General features: G+C 31.0%; 1 protein-coding gene and 2 long non-coding RNA genes across 13 annotated transcripts in view; 1 reads left to right on the forward strand and 2 right to left on the reverse strand.

Moving 5' to 3' along the window:
* LOC127266667 (uncharacterized) overlaps positions 1 to 14,708 on the reverse strand; it is a 56,551-nt gene extending 41,843 nt beyond the window's left edge. For 5 of the 7 annotated variants that reach the window (XR_007842199.1, XR_007842198.1, XR_007842197.1 and 2 more), the window contains exons 1-3: positions 14,597 to 14,708; positions 14,027 to 14,080; positions 13,620 to 13,712 (exon numbers count right to left, since the gene is read on the reverse strand). Coding sequence is in view for 1 of the 7 variants with exons in the window: in XM_051297010.1 (XP_051152967.1) it covers positions 13,620 to 13,712; positions 14,027 to 14,068 (135 nt within the window). In the remaining 6 variants the exon portion in view is untranslated. Of the gene's footprint in view, positions 1 to 11,884; positions 12,119 to 12,208; positions 12,312 to 12,406; positions 12,869 to 13,619; positions 13,713 to 14,026; positions 14,081 to 14,596 lie in introns of those variants that run through there. The other 2 variants (XR_007842195.1, XR_007842194.1) reach the window with 2 other exon arrangements.
* Positions 1,522 to 6,464, forward strand: LOC127266668 (uncharacterized). 5 transcript variants are annotated; one of them, XR_007842205.1, is made up of 8 exons: positions 1,522 to 1,901; positions 2,128 to 2,164; positions 4,052 to 4,126; positions 4,213 to 4,298; positions 5,118 to 5,170; positions 5,265 to 5,329; positions 5,856 to 5,998; positions 6,084 to 6,464. It is a non-coding gene; the product is annotated as an uncharacterized LOC127266668 (long non-coding RNA). The 5 variants fall into 5 exon arrangements; XR_007842203.1 differs by having other exon boundaries at positions 1,522 to 2,164; XR_007842204.1 differs by having other exon boundaries at positions 2,128 to 4,126.
* On the reverse strand, positions 7,432 to 9,723 carry LOC127266669 (uncharacterized). The gene is made up of 4 exons (XR_007842206.1): positions 9,556 to 9,723; positions 8,976 to 9,042; positions 8,798 to 8,869; positions 7,432 to 7,791 (listed from the first exon to the last, which is right to left on the reverse strand). It is a non-coding gene; the product is annotated as an uncharacterized LOC127266669 (long non-coding RNA).
* Positions 14,709 to 21,883: the final 7,175 nt, after the last annotated feature.

Below are 21,883 nucleotides of genomic sequence, written 5' to 3' on the forward strand. Positions count from 1 at the left end.
AAATTATTTTAGATTCATGGGTTCAAAATTAGCGCTTATATTTTCCCTTTATTGGCTATAGAGGATTTTTGTGTGAAACCATATGTTTAACATTAAAGCTAAGATCACAACATGTTATTATCCCTTCAGAGAAAAAATTGCGAGTATTGAAGCATATCAATACTTGAATCAACCGTAAAATGTGATTATAAAAAATATTATACTTTTGACAAATTTGAATAAAAGACTCTTATTTAATAATTGATGTCCTCTTAATTATGTTCTCAATTAGTTCATAATTACAAAATCATTATCGGAAATGGGGTAGGTGCAATTTTTATATGTATTTATTGATATATTGATATATATATATATGGTAAGTAGGCTAAAATCTAATATCTAGAAGAACAACATAGTTATGTGAGTAGTAAAATAAAATAGCTATAATAAGGTTCAAGCTTGAGTTTAAAAAATAATTAACAAAAATTTGAACGACTGAAAAAAAAAGTAAAAAAAATATATATTATGGCAAAGGATCCCAATATAGATTTTAATACACTTTCTAGATTTTGTAACAAAAAAAAAAAAAACGACAATGAATCCCTCACACCTTAGATCCTTTGGATTTTTCAGCTCAACTTTCTACTATATGGTTTTTCAATTGTCACAAAAATAAATCTGTAACTTTTTTCGAAAAAGCTTAAGCTTCAACACACCTTCATTTCAAGAATTTTTTTTAAACGCCGATAAAAAAATAAAATAAAAGCATGTGGTCTATCAGTCTTTCTCATGCTCCAAATGAATACTAATTAGATATCTTTTCCCTTGTGGTGGCAGAAAGACGAAATTCATGTACCTTTCTCCTCACCTCCTTGCAAGCACCCAAGCACTCTTGTAGACACTACAAAAAAAATGACTGTTTGTAACGGTAAAAAATCCGTAACAAAAATTCAATTTTTGTGCAAAATAGTCTTTTGTGTCAACTTTGTTGTGGATTTTGACCGCTACGAAAATCTCACTACAAAAAGTCTATGTTGCGAAAAATTCCGTAACAAATAAGTGGTGGTCAACCCTCAAAATAAACACGTGTTAATTGTATTTGTTGTTTAATTTGTACGTACACTACCCAAAAAAATGACCATTTGTAGCGAAATCTCTTCCGCTACAACTTTTTTGTTACAAAAGCTATTTTTTGTTTCGGATATTTTCGTAACAAATAGTTTTTTCGATTTGGTCAACATTTTTCTTTTGTTGCGGTATTTTTTTCGTTACAATTACAATACTTTTAATTTTAAATTTCATACTAAATCTAAAATAATCTAAATTAATATATCACATATATATATCATATATATATACACATAATATTTATATATTAATATATACAAATTGAAATTAAAAAATATATATTTATTTAAAATTGAAACTATTCTATACAATAAAAATTAAAATTAAAATTAAAACTAAAACATTTTAAAATAAACCCTAATGCGCCGCCCAGTTCATATCTTCTTTTTTGTTTTCTCTGTTCTTCTTATTCCCTTTTCTTCTTTGTCCTCTTCGTTCTTCTTCGTCTTTCGTTCTTCTTCTTCTTCTTCTTCTTCTTTTTTTTGTTTCCTTTTCTTCTTCTCCTTCCCATACGTCCTCCTTCACCTTCCTTTAATTTCTCCTCCCTGCACCCTTGAACGGCACGTCATCTCCACCTTCGTCGGCTGTTAATCGCGCTCCGCCGTCGTCTTCCTCGACCTGTCGATAGCGAGTCGCCGCTGCCTACCGTCCTGAAATGCAAATCCTAGATCTTTCCATGAGTTTGGATTTATTTATTTTTTTGTCTTATTATTTTTTGTCGATGTTTATTTAGATGGAAGAAACTTTCAGTAAGATCGGACAAATAAGAAGATGCTTTATGGTTACCAAAAAAGGTAGGCTAATCTAGTGCCCATGTTAAATTTGAGGATCACCTGAAACAAGTTTATGATTTTAAATGTTGTGGACAACCAAAAGAATAATACTTATATAGGATGGGATTGATTTAAAAATTGCTTGTTTTGAAGTCAAAAAATCATGATTGTTTTATTTCTTGTAGCAAAAATATTTTGTCTAGACTAAGCTTTTATTTTTGGTCGGCCTTTGTTTGTTTTATATTAGGATCAAGTGAGCATCGAAGGTTTGGCTATGTTCAATTGTAAGTAAAATTTGTTTTTTTTAATTTTTTTCTGGATTTTGTGAGTGGTACTAGGTTTTATATTGATTCTCAATTGTAAGTGTTGCCATTGAAGATACTAATCATTCCATTGAGTTGAAGAATTGTTCAGCTATTGGAGGTAGAAAGATTCTAGTTAAAAATGCCATGTATGGTGCTCATCTTGAGCAGCTTCGAACAAAAGACAATGAATGTGTGTTTTTTCGAATTGTTGCATCTTTTATGTGTCTTTCTTGCCTCACCATATAACACATTAGTTGATAGATGAATATTGTGTTCTTTTCTTGTTTCAAATTTAACTTTTACAAGTTTATGATCATTTTGAATTTTTGTCGCAATGTTTGGAATTCTTAATTTTCTTCCATTCAATATAGAGATGCTATCAAACTAGAGAGTAACAATAATAAGGCTTTGTAATTCCGAGCAAAAGGTTCTAGTTTTAAGTCTGCATCTGTTATGTGGTAATCTAGAATAGAACACCATTGCTTGTTTTATGATTATGGTTTGGATTCTTGATTTTCTTCGGTTCAATCTGGATATATTGTGAAACCCGAGAATAACAAGGCTGTTACAATAGCAGACAAAACTGACAAGGCTTCACAATTCCAAACAAAAGGTTCTAGTTTCAAGTTTGCATATGATATGTGGTGTTGTCATTTAGTGCACACCATTTCTTGTTTTGTTATCAACCTTATTAATATTGAAAATATCATGTGAGGTATAATGAGAAAAAATCGATCGCAGTTTCTAGTATCCGTCCCAAGAAAGTGAAAAGTTCTGAAAACGAGACATTTTCTTCGAATTTTGTTGTTTTATTTTTCTTCTTGTTATGGTTGATATTAATATTGTTAAGTTAGATTTGGTCCAAAGTTATCGATAAATAATTTTAATATTTAGGTTATATGAATATATGTCTTGAATAACTTGTTGGTTTGCACGTGTATTTTGGTGTTGATATAAATTAAAGTATGATTATTATTATTTTTTAGTTTGGTTGGTATTCCTGTGTTGTTTTTTTGTTGAATTTTAATTAATATTATATGTTCACGAGTTTATTGGTTACTTGTGATGGTTTTCCAACTTTCGTATTTATTTGATTTTGTAGATCTTAGTTTGATGCATTGTGTTAGCTATTAATTATATAATAGGTTAGTGGATATTTTTTCTATGAGTAATGAATAGCTATTAATTATAGAATAGTTATTGTCATTGATTTACTTTTGGATTTGCATTGTGGATGTTTCTATGGTTACGATTGTGAGTTGTTTTGTTACTGCAAAAAATAAAGAACTTATTCTATGATAGTTATATGGTAATGATTGTTAATTTGGTTTATTTTTAATATGATGATTTGAATGCATTTTTCATTACTTTTTTTGTTATTTTTATTACAAGTGTGAGATTATCTATTTTTTTTTGGATGACGTGAGAACCCGCAGCCGCTACCCGAAAGTGCGCACTGGGTAAACCCCCAGTTGGTGATAATATTGTGACATATACAGTTAGGTTTTGTAATGAATTATGAATTTCATGACTCATATTCTTCATTTTATTTGTTTATCCTTGCATATGATATGGGTTATGTATATGAGGATTGTATCTAATTTGGAACAGGAATTTGGGCTGAACTTGAGCAATTTTGATTGAAGTGCCACTCATGAATTTATTTTACTTTATTCCAGATTTAATTTGTTTTCGTTGTTTATCTCTTTGGAAATGTGGATTTGTGGTGTAGAATGTTATCGTTTATGAATTAGCTATTATTAACTAAAATTTCACTTTTTAAACATTATTTCTTTGTTATTTTCTCTAAACTCTCTCTATGTCTTGTAATACATAATGCTATGCCTCTGTTCGTCTGGTATATAGGGAGACGTTTCTGCTAAGCAAGCAAGCACTGCCTCGATTGTTTTCTTATGATGTATCAACAAATTCAATTAAAAAGTGATCTTTTACTCCTGTCAATTATGCATTGTTATCTACCAACAGATTTATTCTATAATCATTACTGGATTTCTACAATGATGCAGACATCAATACTGGATTACTCCTAGCATAATTTTTCTTGCAGATTTGATTAGTCACGGAAGTATGGCTATAATTGACATTATTTCAGGTATGAAAATTATCAAAATCACTAGGAAATATTACTTTCATATAGGTAGTAAAGCAAAAGTGTAATCAAGCTTGTGTTTTGACAATTCAGTTGTGGAGATTGACTTTTCTTCATTTGTTGCAGTAGCCATGTCTGAACTTATCGCTAGCTGAAGTCCAACTTATTATTTGTCAATTGGTTTGTACAATAGAAATTGTTCACTAACTTTATGGATTGCTTGTGTTGATGAGTTCATAAGTTTCTTCACATTGAGTGTAATGGGTAATCATTATAATGACTTGTTTTTATATCATGAGCTAGGCCAAGTGAAAGGAGCTACATGCATCTATTTCCAATTTGTGGGTCTTTAAGTTTGTTGGTTGATTTATGAAAATCCAATCTACTACATGGATTTATTTTTTGATTCTCGAAAATGAATTGTTTGCTTTTGCATTATTTTGTTTGTGGGAATTTGTCTGCCCAAAATTTATGGGGCTTGGTATTTACCTGTATTGTTTGAACATGTTTGTCTTGCATTTAAGCATAATCAATTTATATTGCTCAGAACTAAGTTGAATGCATTGGAGAATAACATCATGTATATCCTCAAGAATCAAGCTGAGTAACTACATCAATAGTTAGAGAAATGGTTCCGTATTTTTTAAGCTAAAACCTTGGCTTGACTATGTCTATAAATTACTTTCTTTTAATTATCAAAAAATAAAATCTATTTGCTTACGGTAAAGTTTGAGATATCTTGAATACTGAAATGCTACTTAATAATCAATTCAATACTTCGCTCTCATGAGTACATGATATTTAAATCTATGTGCATCACAGGTAGACAGGCTTCAGACGTTGTACAAAAGTTGGGAAGATAACCCGGATGTTGGGTTTGTAGTTTTGAAGATTGTCTTTTTACCTCCCAAGTCACTTGTATTTTATTTTCTTGTTTTCGCCTAACATATGGTTGGAAAATTTTGAAAGGTAGAGAGATAAGGCATTTGCTGCTGCTGGTGATATTGTGTCCATCTATAATATGCTAAAACAAGGTAGAATTATAATTTCCTTGTCTATTATTTAGTATTGCGATTTTGTTTTATAGTTGGATTATTCAGCTAATGAATGTGTCTGAGTGGTTTCTCCTATATTTATTATAGTCAAGGGCTCCAGTTCGGTAGGATACTACCTTTGGTTAACTGTTTTATGCCAACACTTTTGGGTTTGGTAATAAAGAGAGGTCATAACTTCTAAGTGAGAATAATTTTGCTGCATTGTTTTTCTATTGTCCTTGCCTATTCTCTTATTCATTCCATCAATTTTGTAAAAAACAATTATAAGTTATGTTTTCGATTCATGTAGGAAATCTAGAAACTTGCAAGCATTTCTTCTGGATAATATATAGTTTTATATACTTTCTCGGTGTGCATTTGAAGCCACATGTGACTATCTTAGCTCATGATTGTTTTGTATATTTATTAATACTGCAGTATCGATCATTCGCTTTAAGATAATGAAATTTTGTGAGTTGCATTTTGTTTTCGATGATATGCACATGTTTTCTTTATATGTACGTAGGTTATACCATTAATATAGTAAAGGTTCTTTTCACGGCTGATACCGTTCCGGAGGCTACGCTAATTCACGAACGATATCTGAAGTGCAAACACTCTGTGAGTTTGTCCACGTCGAGCCAATCGACTGGACATTCAAGGATGCACGTAACCATTTTTATAAATTTCTATTAGATTATAACTTAACCAACTCGTAAGTAAATTCTTATATAATTTTTCACAATGTTGGCAGCTCGTTCGTCACACATAACTGCCGTGTATGTTCACTTTGATGCTGCATGGGGCGATGCAGCGTTGCATGTAATTCTATGATGATAGCTTTTGTTTGTGGATTGATACTGACTAAGTCCTTTACGTAGGTTGAACTTGCATATGTTGCTTCCTTTTGTGTGTTTGTTGTTATGCTTTGCCTTTGGATTGTATATGTTGGTTGTATTGCGAACTAGTTATGTTCCTAGATAGTGTGTACTTGGTGCTACTAATGGTTGTATTGCGAACTAGTTATGTTTTTCGGTTCCGATACTATTTTTTTTGTTATTACTAAAAAAATAAGGATACACTTTTTGTTGCGAAATTGTGTTCGTTACAAATACCGGTACAAAAAATTATGAATGTCGTTTAAAATATTTTTCTGACAATCAGTTTATTGTAACAACAATTATACCGTAACAAAAGCCATTACAAATTCATGAACATTTATTGTAACGACTCTTTTATTACGAGAAACATCCGCTACAAATAAATCAAAAAACATTGTTAGCGTTACAAAAACCGTTACAAAAAGATTTTCCACGCGCGTTGACTGTCCACTTTTTGTTACGGAAAATGTCGGTACATAGACTTTTTATAACTTGAGTATATGCACCGGCCAAAATCCGGTACAAAATCATTACAACTAGTTTTTTATAATGAAAGATGGCCATTTGTAGCGGTTTTAAAGCCGCTACAAATAGCCATTTTTTTGGTAGTAGTAACAAAAGCATCGGTCATGTTTTTAGAACAACATATATCCGTAACAAAAAATTTGGAACAAAAGTTAAATCCTGTCAGAGAACTATTTGTTACAACATATTTTCTGAACAAAAAATGCGATACAAATATGGAATCTTGTCAGAAAACTTTTTGTTGCAATATTTTTTTGTAACAAAAATGTGTTACAAAAGTAGTGTCCTGTCAGAGAGCTGTTTGTTACGAAATTTGTCCGCAACCAAAAATTCGATACAAAAATAATGCAAGCGTAAAATAATTTTTGTACCAGCTACTGTTTGTAACTAAAAATCCCTAAAGAAGGTATACATGCCTCAAATAAGGATTTTGTCGCCACAAATAAAATCCAATTGTTAAAATATTTGTTATGGATCAATATGCATCACAAATAATTTAGAACATAATTTATTATAATTAATCTGAAATCCTTGTTCATACCTACAGAACGACATCAATCCAACAACATTTGTATTCATGTCAAAAATAGAATACTAGGCGTCAAGAGTGCTTTAAAGCATCTCCACAAATTACCATGCCATACACCATAACAACCAACTAACAACTTGCTAACACTTGATCCCCAAACCCAAAAGTAATACGTGAATAAATAGATATGGTATCAAACTGCAGTACTATCCTAAGGTCAACTAACAAATACAATTATGAACGACCAAGCTCATCGAGTGAAAAATCACAGAGGAAGCAATCAGAGGCACCAAACCTACTGCAATGTGTTTCCAATGATATATATGAATTATATAAGCAACTAAAGTAATTTAATTCCAAAAAGAGTAAACATTTAAAAAAAATGTACATCCTTATGAGTGCACTTGATGTTATCTTCGTTAAGTACCTCATCGAGGATCTTCGTCCGGCATTACTTGGAAGAATAAGTGCGGTCTCTGGGACCGTAACAGCGGTAGCAAATCCCTTGACAATGGCTAGGGTATCATCTATATAAAAACGTAAAACCAGAGGTAGTTATGATGAAATACGATATCTCTAAACAACATGGATGAATAAAAAATATTTATTTATAACTCAACTCATACATTATACTTAAATATCACTGAAATGGAACATTACATATCACCACCTTAAACTCATGGAAGATAGTTAGCTAAAGTAAATACAAAATCATAAATAATTATTTAGTGATTAATTATTGGTACCTATTGCACCATAAAATCATACTACAAAAACATCACTACATAGATGGAAATAGAATTGATTGAAATAACTATCAGTCATCATGTCAATCAAAGGAAGAAAATGGAGAATGGATAAAAAACATATATTTGTATATTATAGAGAAAGTAAGCTATAGAAAGTAGCGAGTGTAATGAAAGAATAATTTAAAGAGATGCTTGCTGAATTTTATGATGTATGCCTTCGAACTGTCAAACTAGGTTAGACTAATCAAACATACCCTCAATGATATAATGTGAATTTCAGGATGAACCAAACATGTAACATGTACATCTAGAATAGCATTTTAGAAACATAAGTGGAAACAATAATACTAGTTTAAAATGGAAATACATAAGAAAACCAAAACTAAGCCACACAATTTTTTATCGGTAGTCAAATAATGACCATACAATAGAGAAAGTTCAGTGTGGTGGTTAAAGTTATTGATAAATTACATCATCAATCGTCTAGTTAAAATAATATAATCTAAAATTATTAATTTTATTGAGTCTATGGCTAGTGAATCCAAACTATATAAGTAAACCAATAAAATATTAAATACAGAACCAAGAGCCAAAATCTCTAAGTTTGATGCCTTTTGAACCCAACATAATTGATGTTTGCCTTCACTATCATGTTAGAATATATCAGCACCAACATTCGCATGCGTGCACATAAATTTTCATCTTTGTTACAGTAAACAACGACTAGAGTAAGTAAAAATTTGCTCACAAATATATCTCTTAGCCATGCAATAATAAGACTAACCTTGTAAAAGTGAAAGTTTTGGATAATGAGGGTTGCATTGAGGTAGTCTGCCACAGCTACAACATTACATATCTAGAAACATCAAAATCAGTGAGATAGTGCATTTCCATAACTCACAAACATAAAAAAATCACATTTTTAACATTATACATAAACATTGTTATCCACGAAGATATACCGATGTACTCTGTTGATTCAACCACCATTAGCCTCAACAAATATATATTCATTTGACTCAGGTAAACCTGCAATAATAAGGTATATTTTGTTCCAAGTCATGTTTCACGCAACAGATTAATGCCGATCAAATGACGAAATATTAAAATTCTTTAGTATGCCATGACGGAAGTAATTGGACATCAAAGGACATCTCAAACATGTAAATTATGTCTTTAACCTAGCTAAGATTTTTCCCTATCAACTTCATCATAAATACGCTTTCAAAAGAAACACATATAAAGTTGATGAAACTCTCATGTTTCTATTAGTTTAAGTCAGTCAATACACAAACATCAACTCCGACTATAAATTGTTGACAACCTCAATTTCGCAGAATAACATTGTAAATATCACATCTTAACGATGTCTGCCATATCTAATATTCCACTTATGCTCTTGGACATTTCACAGTAAGTTCTAATTAAAAATTATGAATTTTATCTAATTGTTTTTATTGAATTATGAAAATCATGGATGATTGCAAGCCTGTCATCTTAACTCAAAAATGATACAAATCTAGTGTTTCCTCCTATTCTTACACAGTCTGCACTACAAGAGTGTTTTTTGGAACTCCATGATGGGGCCATTTGGGGTACTGAACACGCAAAACAGACAAAGGTGGTTCTTCTCACTGCAAAGCAAGGAAAACTTGGTTATTTAAGAGTATTGTTACACAAAAATAAACCAAAACCCTTTCTCAATCAGGATCCAAGAAATTCTTGATAGAAACACTAGTTGTAACAATCAATCAAATGAATGAACAAGTAAAGGACATTTGCCTCACCTCCTTGTATTTCACTTCTAAGCATTGGTATATCAATGAATTATTTGATACCTGCATCCACTTGGTGGTGATACATATGTTACCAAACTCTTTTGGTCTATCCTTTGCTTTGGAATAATCAACACACTTCATTGTTTGCACTCAAAATTGTTATAAGGAACTAATTATAATACAATATCATATCAGCACTACGTAGATAGATTAAAAATGAATTTACTCTATGAGATGGGCAGCTTAGTAGAAACAAATAAGAGAAATCTCCTCAATTTGGTGTTGCATCACGGTATATTTGATAGAAATTTTAAGTGCAAAGCATCAAGTAGCACAACAATATATCATAGACTTATTCACCTATGTAGATGTCAATAAATATTATTAGATCAAGATCTTTATTTCTTGGTTAGAATAGGTGAAGGAAAGGTATATTGGTTTATAAAGCCATACATTTTTTTTATTAGCTTAAATTAATTTCCGAGTTCAAGGTAAACAAAAAAACACTTATTTCATTAATGGCTAGAGTCCCAATATATAAGCCGTATAAAAAATACTCAAAAAACTTCTCACAAACTGTTTCCTGGAAACAACCACATCCCGGAAACCTTTAATAAAGGATTCACCAGAATGGGGTCATAATATCACTGAAATACCTTCACAAACTTTTTCCCTGAAACAACCGCAAGATCACAAAAAAACCGTAATACAACATTCATTAAAAACAACTAGAATATCACTGCAAAATACAAACGCAAAATATAGAGAGAAATTTTCTTACCTAAAGAGAAAGATATTGCAACACTAACTCTACAATTACTCTATAGGTACAAATATATAGAAGTGATGGATGGTTTAGATCAAATCCTTAGATCGTACGGTGGATATTAAAGCCTACAAGCTAATTGGGCTCCATAGGTCTGGCAATGTTGTACATATCAAAATATCCGAATAGTGTAAAAACTTAATATTGATTAAGGTTTCTTCATGGAACGGCAATATTTGTGTGAAATCTTCACTTTTGCTTTCTTCCATGGATACTCTACTTATTCAAATTCACATTATGAGAATGTTAAATTCTAAAATTCGCAGACACAAAATTCCCTTTTGCTTTCTTAATCAACTTTTTTCATGTAATCTTTAACATTCAACAAACCAAATTTCCTCTAGCCACATTCATTGATTGGATAACTTCATTCCTAGGATTTTTTAAGATTAATATTTCCAACTTAGTTCTTGGTAAGTTAAGGCCATATTGTATTGAAGGTAATAGTGGGTATTTTTTAATTTTATTTTTTTAAACTCCATTTTAATAGCATTAGACTATTTAGTAGAAATTATAGTGATCTTCCAAATGTTAAAACATGTAAGCCAAGATCAATTTGTTATATTGCTGATTCTTCGTTAAAGAAGGAAATTGAAAATGTTTCATCAAATGGATGCATAGCTACATTGTACTTGGGACAAAAAATTCAGCCGATAAGTTGTGTTTTAATTAGCTTTAGTAACCATTTCATCCATCTCTTTTCATCATATCCCAAATGGGGAAATGGATAACCCAACTTTTTTCCTCATTGGAGACCATTAGGGTTTGCCCTCTGGGAACAGAGAATCATTTTTTTTTGCGATGGATGCCCAATCATCTATGTTGTTGTGTTAACAACAACATAACATAACAAATAGGTAGATATGTATTAGGCGCTCATGGATATGTATTACTTATATTGGTTGTGGTTTCATCATTGAATACTACTTTTTTTTAACAATAATGCATTATAATTGGATGATTGTGTAATCTTTCAATCTAAATGTTCAATTATTTAATTTCAAAAATTCTTGGGAATTAACTTAAGGTTTCTTTTGTTACTAATCATTTTTACAGTCCTTTACTTCCACCTGTGGAAATTGCATAATGAAAAGAAGCATATGGAAAAATAAGACAGTTTGGAGAAAAGAATAATGTAGATGAAACAAAAAACATTTGAATGGTTTTAAAATTTATATTATTGGAATTAAATTTCCCTGATCGATTCTCATGTGATCAACTAAAATACATAATAATGAAAACTATTTCAAAGTTGTAATATCACTCTTCAAATAATTATTGAAACAGACCAAACAAACACAAATTTTATTTAGTTAATTTACATTGCAACAATAATAATGTGAACTAATTGGAGATGTTGATAAAACAACATTAACATGACGTAAATAAGTTATACAAAAATTCACATTCTCCTAAACCTTTTTTAACCGCTAGCGTTATTTAACAATAATTATATAGATATAGTGAACCCAAAATCGGCAACCTTCTTAAATTCTAATACCTGAAAAAATAAAACAAAATAAGTGTTACATCGTAAAATCAAGTAAGTGAATGATAAGCCAAAATCTTTGAACTGTTTTTAATGGTTTACCTTATGTCATCTTCAAATCTTCAACAAAGACATCGCATAATATAAATGTCATGACTTCATTTATTGATCGGAACTTTTTCCCCATAATAGTATGAATGTAATGCTGCAATAAGTTTTTCAAGAGTCAACTATAAGGGTAAATATGATGTTGATTATAATATGTCAATTTAATGAAAAAAAGTGCAATAAATTTGCTACCTTGTCCCTACGTTTTGAATTGTTAGAGTTGCGCTGCTCCACTATCCAATTTCCTAAACGTTTATGTAGGGTTAACATGATCCTTCTTTGAAGATGGACGTGGTTAAATATTAGAACCATGGGCATTGTTGTTATATGTTCGCTCATGGCTACAATCTTTGTTGTTACTTCATGTGCATGGACTGTTGATTGATACCTAGTAAATTTTCCTCTTTCAACCTATTGTACCATTAGACAATGATAATAACAACGACAATAACAACGACAACAACAACAATAATAGTAATAATAATTTGTACTTGTACACTTCATATGTTGTAACCTGCGTACCTCATGCATATCCAATATGTAGCAATGTAAGGGCTTACTACGTTGGAGAAGTATAAAGAATATTCTCCATATCTTTTCAATCATGGTAGTTGATAAACCATGCGTATTTTCCTCCGGGGATAAATGTAGCTCCTGTAATTTAATTTCTATTGTTGATAAATTTTGATAATTTATAAGGAATATTCCACATCATGATTGTAACACTAGAATAAAAGAGATGTGTAAGCGTTGGTGTTTTCAATGAATGATCAGGTAGATGACTTTTTAGAGAAAAATAGATGAAAATACTATTCATAAAGGAGAGGTTTTTACAATTAGTCAATGACTATATTGTAGAAAAATATAAAAACAATGAAGAGAAACTAATGGGAGAAAATATTGATGAATCCGCATTAGTGTTAACCTTCTTAATGAAGTGATTTTGAGTCTACGCACTTCATTCTACATTTTGAATATCATATAATTTTATATGTTGTCACTAGCTACTTGTACCTAGAATGTAAGGTAAGTTAAAATTTGTGCTAATAGGTATACAGAATAATTTATTCTATTATTGTAGCTTCATTGAATATAAGACATGCCTTGATAGCTTTCTTTCAATATAATTCATTCAACCGAGGTACTATAATTTAGAATAACAAGTTTAATACGTATCCAAGTATTTGATTTTTATTAAATATTAAATTGTTTCCTTAACTTCCTGTTGATTTCTTCTCCAAAATAACAATAGGATGTTGGATACACATACTTATTCGTCTTATAATAAAAGGACAAATATTTTTATTGAATGTGAACATACACATTCTATAAGCGAAATTAAATAGAAAAAAGAATTTAAAGTGATAGCTGATTCTTTTAACACAATATGGAAAATATTACATACCAGAGGTTCAATTACTGGAGTGGGGTACAAAGACATATACGGCCACCAAATTGGAAAACTAGAAGAGTCTCCGGATGAAATATTGGCTCCAGTCTTTTCCAACACATGGAAATTTGACATAGGTATCAATACGAAATATTAATAGTAACACATTTGACCATTTCTTAACATAAATGGCAAAATAGGTAAATGTATTTCCAAATAACAAATCAACATAATTATGGTTTGACGTTATACGAAACGAAAAATTAGAGAAATATATATAGTTGTATATAAATTTCTTACACATATATTTTACATCGCCAAATATCAGAAAACCATTATGAAAAATATTAGAATCTTATGTAAGAGATGTTTGGCATGATTATTTGTAAAAACAACCAAAGACAGGCCGGAACAAGACAAACCATAGACTCCGTCGATGTTGAAGGAACTCCAGCTGATTCCATTGCTATAGTAATCTGCAATAATGTACACTATGATATATTATATTATCATACATCATAACTGAAATGCGATGAATTAGTTATGGCTAACGAAATCCTATCAAACTTGGGAACAAGATCCCCACAAAAATGCATTGTCGAAACTCATTTCTAAGGGTAAAAACAAAAGGAATGAGGAAGCAGAAACACGGGGATATAAATATCGCATATACAATTTCTACTTAAGGCATATGATATCATATATAGATTTAACATGATTCTTAATTTAAAAAATTTAAAAATTTATTGTACCAAAGTTAGTTTCAGCCTTTTATGTGCTTCGATCGATCCTACTATAAGCTTGTTTAACTATAAAATCTTCCAATTGATACAAAAAAGAAAAATATGTAATTCTTAGAGAAAAATCTTAAAAATTATGTTGTTTGTAAATTTTCTAAAAAAACCAAAATAAATAAAGCATATGTGAAAAAGAAATCTATTCATACATATATTGATCGTACACCATACGATTAACAATGATTTTCTTCTCACCTGTGCCTCAGAGGATATACTCGCTTGGTTTTTTCTTCACAATTTCGGCAAACCCTTAGATCTGTATTAGATTTGAGTAAGTGAAAGAAGAAGGTAAACCAATTTATATAGGCTAGGGTTTCAGGTATTTGCAAATCAATTTTGGGCTTGAAAGAAAACCCACAACTTTTTTTTATTATTTTATTTAATCTAGGTTTCTAAATTTGAATTGAAAATTGGGTAGAGGCTTTTTATGTGAATTATATTTATTTTGGGCTACATGAAAAACTCCCTAAAATTTGAAAGTTGGTCCCAAAATTCAGTTGAAATAAAATATAACTTACTTATACTAGCCCATATAAATTTTGTTCATTTATCTTCAATTCACTAAATTAATGAAAGAAGTTGTTAAATAAAATATAATATTTTTCATTAATTTGATAATAATCCTAAAATGAATTTAATTACTTAGTTGAGTGATTAACTTTTACAAATTATAAATTTGTGATTTCCATGGACCTATTATATTATTATTCTTAAAGTAGAAGCAATAATGTCTTAGGGTAGAAGACTACAAAACTCGATTTCTATAATCCGTTATTGAAAAAATAAACCTCCAATTCATGTATTAATGTGGACTGGCCCTGAATGGTTGTTGATTGACATTTTACTCACATCCTGGTTGCCAATGTTGCATTAATAATAATGATGATAATAATAATAATAATTCGAACTTGTGTATGTTATATGTTGTAAAATATTTACTGCATGTTTTCCTCGGAAGAGAATTCATATAACCCCTATCATATACATTTTTTGTTAGTACATAGAAATTTAATTCATCAAAAAAATACATAATGATTATAATTATTGAAGTAGCATGAAGTAAGTAATTTTTGTCAAATATGTATATAAAAAGTATATATTTTTTAGTTTATAACTTGTAACTGTCCAACAGACTAAATGAAATATTGTATGACAGACGTAAATGGTTTTTTAGCATTGTATATAAACTTCAAATTTTTATAATATATTTATCTTTAAAAAAAAAAAGAAATGTCTAATGTTTTTAACTTATTTAATTTATGACATATTTGAACTAGGCATTATTGTCGATAAAAAATTGTGTTATTTTTAATAAACAAAAATTTTGTACAAATTATATTTAATTTGGATTTAAAACGAGTCATATTCTCTAAATAGGTCATTTGTTTCTCTTTCCGGATCGATTTGTTTTCCAAATTAGATTTGAATGGCTCCTTTGATTCGAAGGGATTTGGTCTTCGGTTTGGATTTTCCGGATATTGAAGGGCTTTGGTCTCCGTGTAGGCGATTTGATCGTCGGCTTTGGATTTGGTGTCTTCTTTGGACAATCCGAGGCTTTGATCTTTGCTTTGGCTTTGCAGACTTTTGAGGGCTTTGGTCTGCTTGTGGGCGATTTGATTGTCGACTTTGGATTTGATGTCTTCTTTGGACGATCCAAGGCTTTGATCTTTTGTTTTGCTTTGCCGTGTTTTGGAGGGCTTTGGTCTCCATGCGGGCAATTTGATCTATGACTTTGGATTTGATGTCTTCTTTGGACGATATGAGACTTTGATCTTTGGTTTGGCTTTACCGGCTTTTGGAGAGTTTTGGTCTCCGTGTGTGCGATTTGATCGTCAGCTTTGGATTTGATGTCTTCTTTAGACGATCCGAGGCTTTGATCTTTGGGTTGGCTTTGCCGGCTTTTGGAGGGTTTTGGTCTCCGTCTGGGCGATTTGATCGTCGGCTTTGGATTTTATGTTTTCTTTTGACGATCCGAGACTTTGATCTTTGGTTTGTCTTTGCTGGCTTTTGGAGAGTTTTGGTCTTTGTGTCAGGGATTTGATCGTCGGCTTTGCATTTGATGTCTTCTTTGGACGATCCGAGGCTTTGATCTTTGGTTTGGCTTTGCCGATTTTTTAAGGCTTTGGTCTCCATATGAGGGATTTGATCATCGGCTTTGGATTCGATGTTTTCTTTGGACGATCCGATGCTTTGATCTTTGGTTTGGCTTTGCCGATGTTTGGAGGGTTTTGGTCTCCTTGTGGGCAATTTGATCGTCGGCTTTGGATTTGATGTCTTCTTTGGACAATCCGAGGTTTTGATATTTGTTTTGGCTTTGCCGGCTTTTGGAGGGCTTTGGTCTCCATATGGGGGTTTTGATCATCGGCTTTGGATATGATATTTTCTTTGGACGATCCGAGGATTTGATCTTTGGTTTAGCTTTACCGGCTTTTGAAGGGCTTTGGTGTCTGTGTAGGCGAATTGGATCATCTGCTTTGGATTTGATGTCTTCTTTGGATGATCCGAGGCTTTGATCTTTTAGGGGGTGGATTTGGTGCTCCATAATACTTTTGTCGGTATGTCCCTTTGATTTTTGGTTTGAACAGGGCCTGGTTGATACTTTTGGCGAAGAACGCGACGAACACCTTGAAGCTTTGGAATAAACTTGGGAGGCTCTTCCTTTGCTTTGACGGATCCTTCATCGGCTTTTAGAGCTTTGATCCTTTCTCCGGCTTGGGTATACAACGAAGAATGTTAACTTCATCAAGTCGTCAACAAATATTGGATCGCTTGTTTAAATTAGTGACTTTCGACGAAGAACACCTCGAATGACATGAAAAATATGAAGAACAATACATAGAGAGTCTAGAGATTTACCCATTTGCTTGAATCCTCGATGTAACTTCGGTGTGTCAAATGAATTGGCCATGACCCTATTTATTAGGGATGGGTGGCCTCGTCTTCCTTTTTTAATAATGCCACATGGCGCGTCCTGATTAGCTAGTAGAAAGATTTTATAATATTTCTTTTTCCATCATATGTTGTTTTCCATTTTTGAAGGATTTGATAGCGCGCCTTCCCATCTTGTCAAGATCTTTATATCATTTCCTTTTTCGGAAGATATTTATTTATATACTTCCTTTGTTGACAAGATTAATATATTTTGCAGTCAAATTTATTATGGCTCTATTTATGTACGTAATATTTGTACGATATCTTCCATTTTAAGCTGAGTTTTGCATTAATGGCTGACATTTATTGTACAAAAATTAACATTTGTGCGTAGTTAAATACCATATATTTATTTTATTGGAATTTTATTTTCTTCCAAAATACATGATATTTAATTTAATTTAGGCATTTAATTTTTAATGCCAACAAAATGCCCCCTCGAAAGAAGTCACGAAATATCAAGTCAGTTTATTTTTTTTGGACTGAAATTCAATTTTTTATGGCTATCATTTTTCTCTTTTTTTTAGCCAATATTTTCTTGAAGGTTTTTCTTTTTTTTGGGACAAGATTTTTTTTTTGTCCAAATAATTTTTTTTTAAGCACAATTTTTAAGGGCTTTTTTTGTCTTTTTTTTCACACATAATTGACTAAACTAGAAATTATATTCCAAGTTTTATACGTATCCGGGGAAGGAATCAAGTCATAACATAGTTCATAACAAATTTAACTAGTTTTCTTTTGTTAAACAGTTTATTCTCGTGTTTAAGACTCATGGAGAAAGTTTAACGTCGTTTCTAGGATATTGGAGAAAGTTTATCCTCGTTTGTAGGAGGTTGTAGAAAGTTTATTCTCATTTACAAGAAACTGTAGAAAGTTTATCGTCATTTTCAAGAAATTGTAAGACCGATGACATTGACCGACACTGGGAACTTATATGCACTGTCTGATAATGATATTTGGTGGCAGGTGTTTTCCAAATTAGGAATACAATGACAATGGTAGTGGATCTCAGATTTAAAAGAAAACCCTCCGGGTACATTACGCGATATACTCGAAGAAAATGTGAATTACTAGACTGTGTCTATTTCAGGAGAAAAATAAGCTCTCATACCGAGTAAAATTTCTAGGAGAAATTCTTAAGATTTATTGATAATAAAATTAAGGTGTATTTGTAGACCTTATACAAAAGGATTAAGCTAAATAATAACAACCAAATCAGTCAGATATCTAGATAATAACAACCTAATATAGTAGATATGATTATTTGATAACTAACACATCTAAATAATATCAACTAAAATATCCATCTCTATATATTTCAACATTTTCAAAACTTTACCGGTATAATACAAGACTAAAACCAACAGGCACAACTAATATTAAATATAGTTTTATAGGTTATCTATTAGATGCAACAATGACATCAAGAATGTATGCATCTTTCATTAACTTTATGAAATACTGGGACACTCCTAAGCCCAAAATAGATGAGAGTAGTTTAAAATTAATAAATTATTGTTGTATACAAATCTTAGAATGCAATGTCTAGCCTCGACAATACCAAGAAAACCAAGCAATCTGTTAGAATAACAAACTGAAATTCTTTATTTCAATCATAATAATACGTACATATTTGTAGTGATATACAAGTCGTCTAAATAAGACAAGAATCCTATGAATCTCTTAAATAAAATAACTACCATAAATATAATATATTGCTTCTAAATATATTTTAATACTCCTCCTCAAACTCAAGATATGATGGAACGAACTTGAGTTTGTCAAAAGTGATTGAAAAAGATATAGCCGAGATTTTTCACGTACGAATTTGAATTCCTTAAGATTGACGGAAAGTGGTGTAACTGTCCACTGGATCAGAGTCAGAAGCAAAACTCTCAACACCATTAGAATTGGAAACAGGACTCGCTCGCTCACAACGGAACTAGAGCCGAAAACAGGACTCGCTCACTCTATAGAGCTAGCGTCAGAAACAAGACTCGCTCGCTCACAGCAGAGCTAGAGTCGGAAACAGGACTCCCTCGCTCTCAATAGAGTTAGAGTCGAAAATAGGACTCTCAACGGCGTTAGAGTCGAAAGTAGACTCTGTCGGTGTAGTTGAGACGGAGACGACATGAAAATAACAGCATGATCGTGGATAAAAGCAAATACATTAATAAAATATAAAAATATATACGGGATATAACTGGTTATGGAGGTACCCGGAGAGAATTTGGCTATGATACCATGTTAGAATAATAAACTGAAATTCTCTATTTCAATCATAATAATACGTACATATTTGTAGTGATATACAAGTCGTCTATATAAGAAAAGAATCCTACGAATCTCTTAAATAAGATAACTACCATAAATATAATATATTGCTTTTAAATATATTTTAACACAACCGAACAGGCTTTTCTCCTTTAGAGTCCAACCTCCGAGCTGCAAATGAGAGCAAGTTAATGAAGATATTTTACAAAGAAAAATAATTGTTGATACAAGTAAAAATAGTAAAAATAAATAAATAAATAAATTTGATTACTAATTATTTTTTTCCAACCATGCCCAACAAGTTTTGATCGGGAATATATTGTGCCACAATAGTGGCAGAATGAGTTTTGTGTCGAAAAATACACATCAACATAATCAATTTATAGAGGCTACATATCTTAAATTTTGCATCTAACAGATATATCGGAAGTCTTAGAAGCTTACGAAAGTAGAATAGATAAATGGTTTTGCTCTAAGAACACTTTCAGTCAACATTAGATAGTAAGGGAGTCGTTTGCCTTGAATTTCTATTTCGAAAAAGAATGCGATGATCCAAGAGTTTTTTTAGGATTACTTAAAAGACAACAAAGGCTCAACCTAAAATGTGTGAGCAAGATTCAATAAACAAGTAGTGATCATTAATATATTGTGGCAGACATACAAAGCAACCTATTTTTCGTCTCTAGAACCACGAAAAAAATTAGAAAAACTTAATAGAAAACTCAAACAATGTGATCTGAAAATTCTAGTCTATTTATGTGATTGGTAATGTCACTTACTTCTAAAGGAACTGAAATAAATTTATGTTGCTTGGATTGAATGTAAAAATCGTGATGGACGGTTTTTTCTTATTAATTATAAATACTTTCACATTCACATACGAGTTAGTAAACCTACTCTCAAAAATTTAGAATACACCATCGCTATTTGGGAGTAAGGGTTTGACAACATCTTCCTAGGGTTCCAGGGTTTGGCAACATCTTCCTAGGGTTCCAAAGTGGTTACAACCTACTGATTACTTGAAGAAGAAAATCTCAATGACGGATTTAAATTTTAGCAATGGTAGGAGGTTTATTTAAATTCCGCTAACATATTTGATTTGAAAATTATTTCTAACATTCGGTATCAGAGCAATTTTTACATCTGCCTTTCTTTGAATTTTTGTCTCATCAAAATCGCTTTAATTTTTTATTTGGAATTTTTTTTTTCAACAATTGTTTTGTGATATTTTCTTGATCAAGATCTGATCCTGTTATTTGAGAAATTTTCATTCTGTTTTTAGGAAATTTTTGAATTTTATTTTAAAATTAATTTATGCATAATTTTATTTTGAAATTAATTTATGCAAAATATTAAATTTCTGAAATTTTCCTGTGTTTCGATGAATGTTCAAATTCTTCTATAATGTCTTCTGTACACTTTATATTTGTGTTAACTTGTATACGCAATTAATTACCTTGAGGAAGTGGGCCACGACTTCAGACTGATTTATGGATAAAGTTTTTGGTTGCACATATTATTCCTTAATTTGTTCATTTATTTGTTTAATTTTATATTTTCAAAAGGGGTAAATAAATTAACAAATAAATAAATTCTGCATAACTTTTATTTATTTATTTATTTATAATTTAATCAGGTTGTTACATTACTGTAATTGATCTATGCATATCTTTATTTATGTGTACTTCAGATTGCATGTTCATGATGTTTGTGATTTATTTTAAATTTTATTTAATTCGATAATAGTCACAGCATCCTCGATTAATTAAAAAAAAACTGGCGGTGGTCAACCCTTTTTTTCTTTTGTTACAAAAATTTATCCGTACCAAATAAAATTTTGACAAAAAGTTATCTTATATATATTTGTTACGTGGACCGACCGTAACAAAAAAAATAAGTATTATAAATTAAAAAAATTCTGAAAATTAAATCTAAAAAGAATTTAAAAAATAATTAAATACAAGCTTTTCATTACTTAATAAATTATTAAGGAAAGTTTTTTTTTAATTAAAATAAATTCAATATAAAACTTATTACTAAAAACAAAATTAAAAATTAAAAAGCGTCAATGCGCTTTTGTGTCTTCAGCCAACGTTTCATATACAATAAATCAAATCAAATTATTAAGTGTTTCTCTCCCTAGACGAATTTACAGAGAAGCCTCAGACTCGAGCCTCCGTTGCCTCCACCCTCGCTCCGCCGTCGCCTCCACCTTCGGCCGCCGTTGCTGGTGGAAGGCAGCCCAAAATTCACCCTAAGCTAGCGACCTTCATCACC

This window comes from Andrographis paniculata, unplaced genomic scaffold (assembly GCF_009805555.1).
Source record: "Andrographis paniculata isolate CXL003 unplaced genomic scaffold, ASM980555v1 Contig77END, whole genome shotgun sequence".
In the NCBI taxonomy this organism is placed as follows: Eukaryota; Viridiplantae; Streptophyta; class Magnoliopsida; order Lamiales; family Acanthaceae; genus Andrographis; species Andrographis paniculata.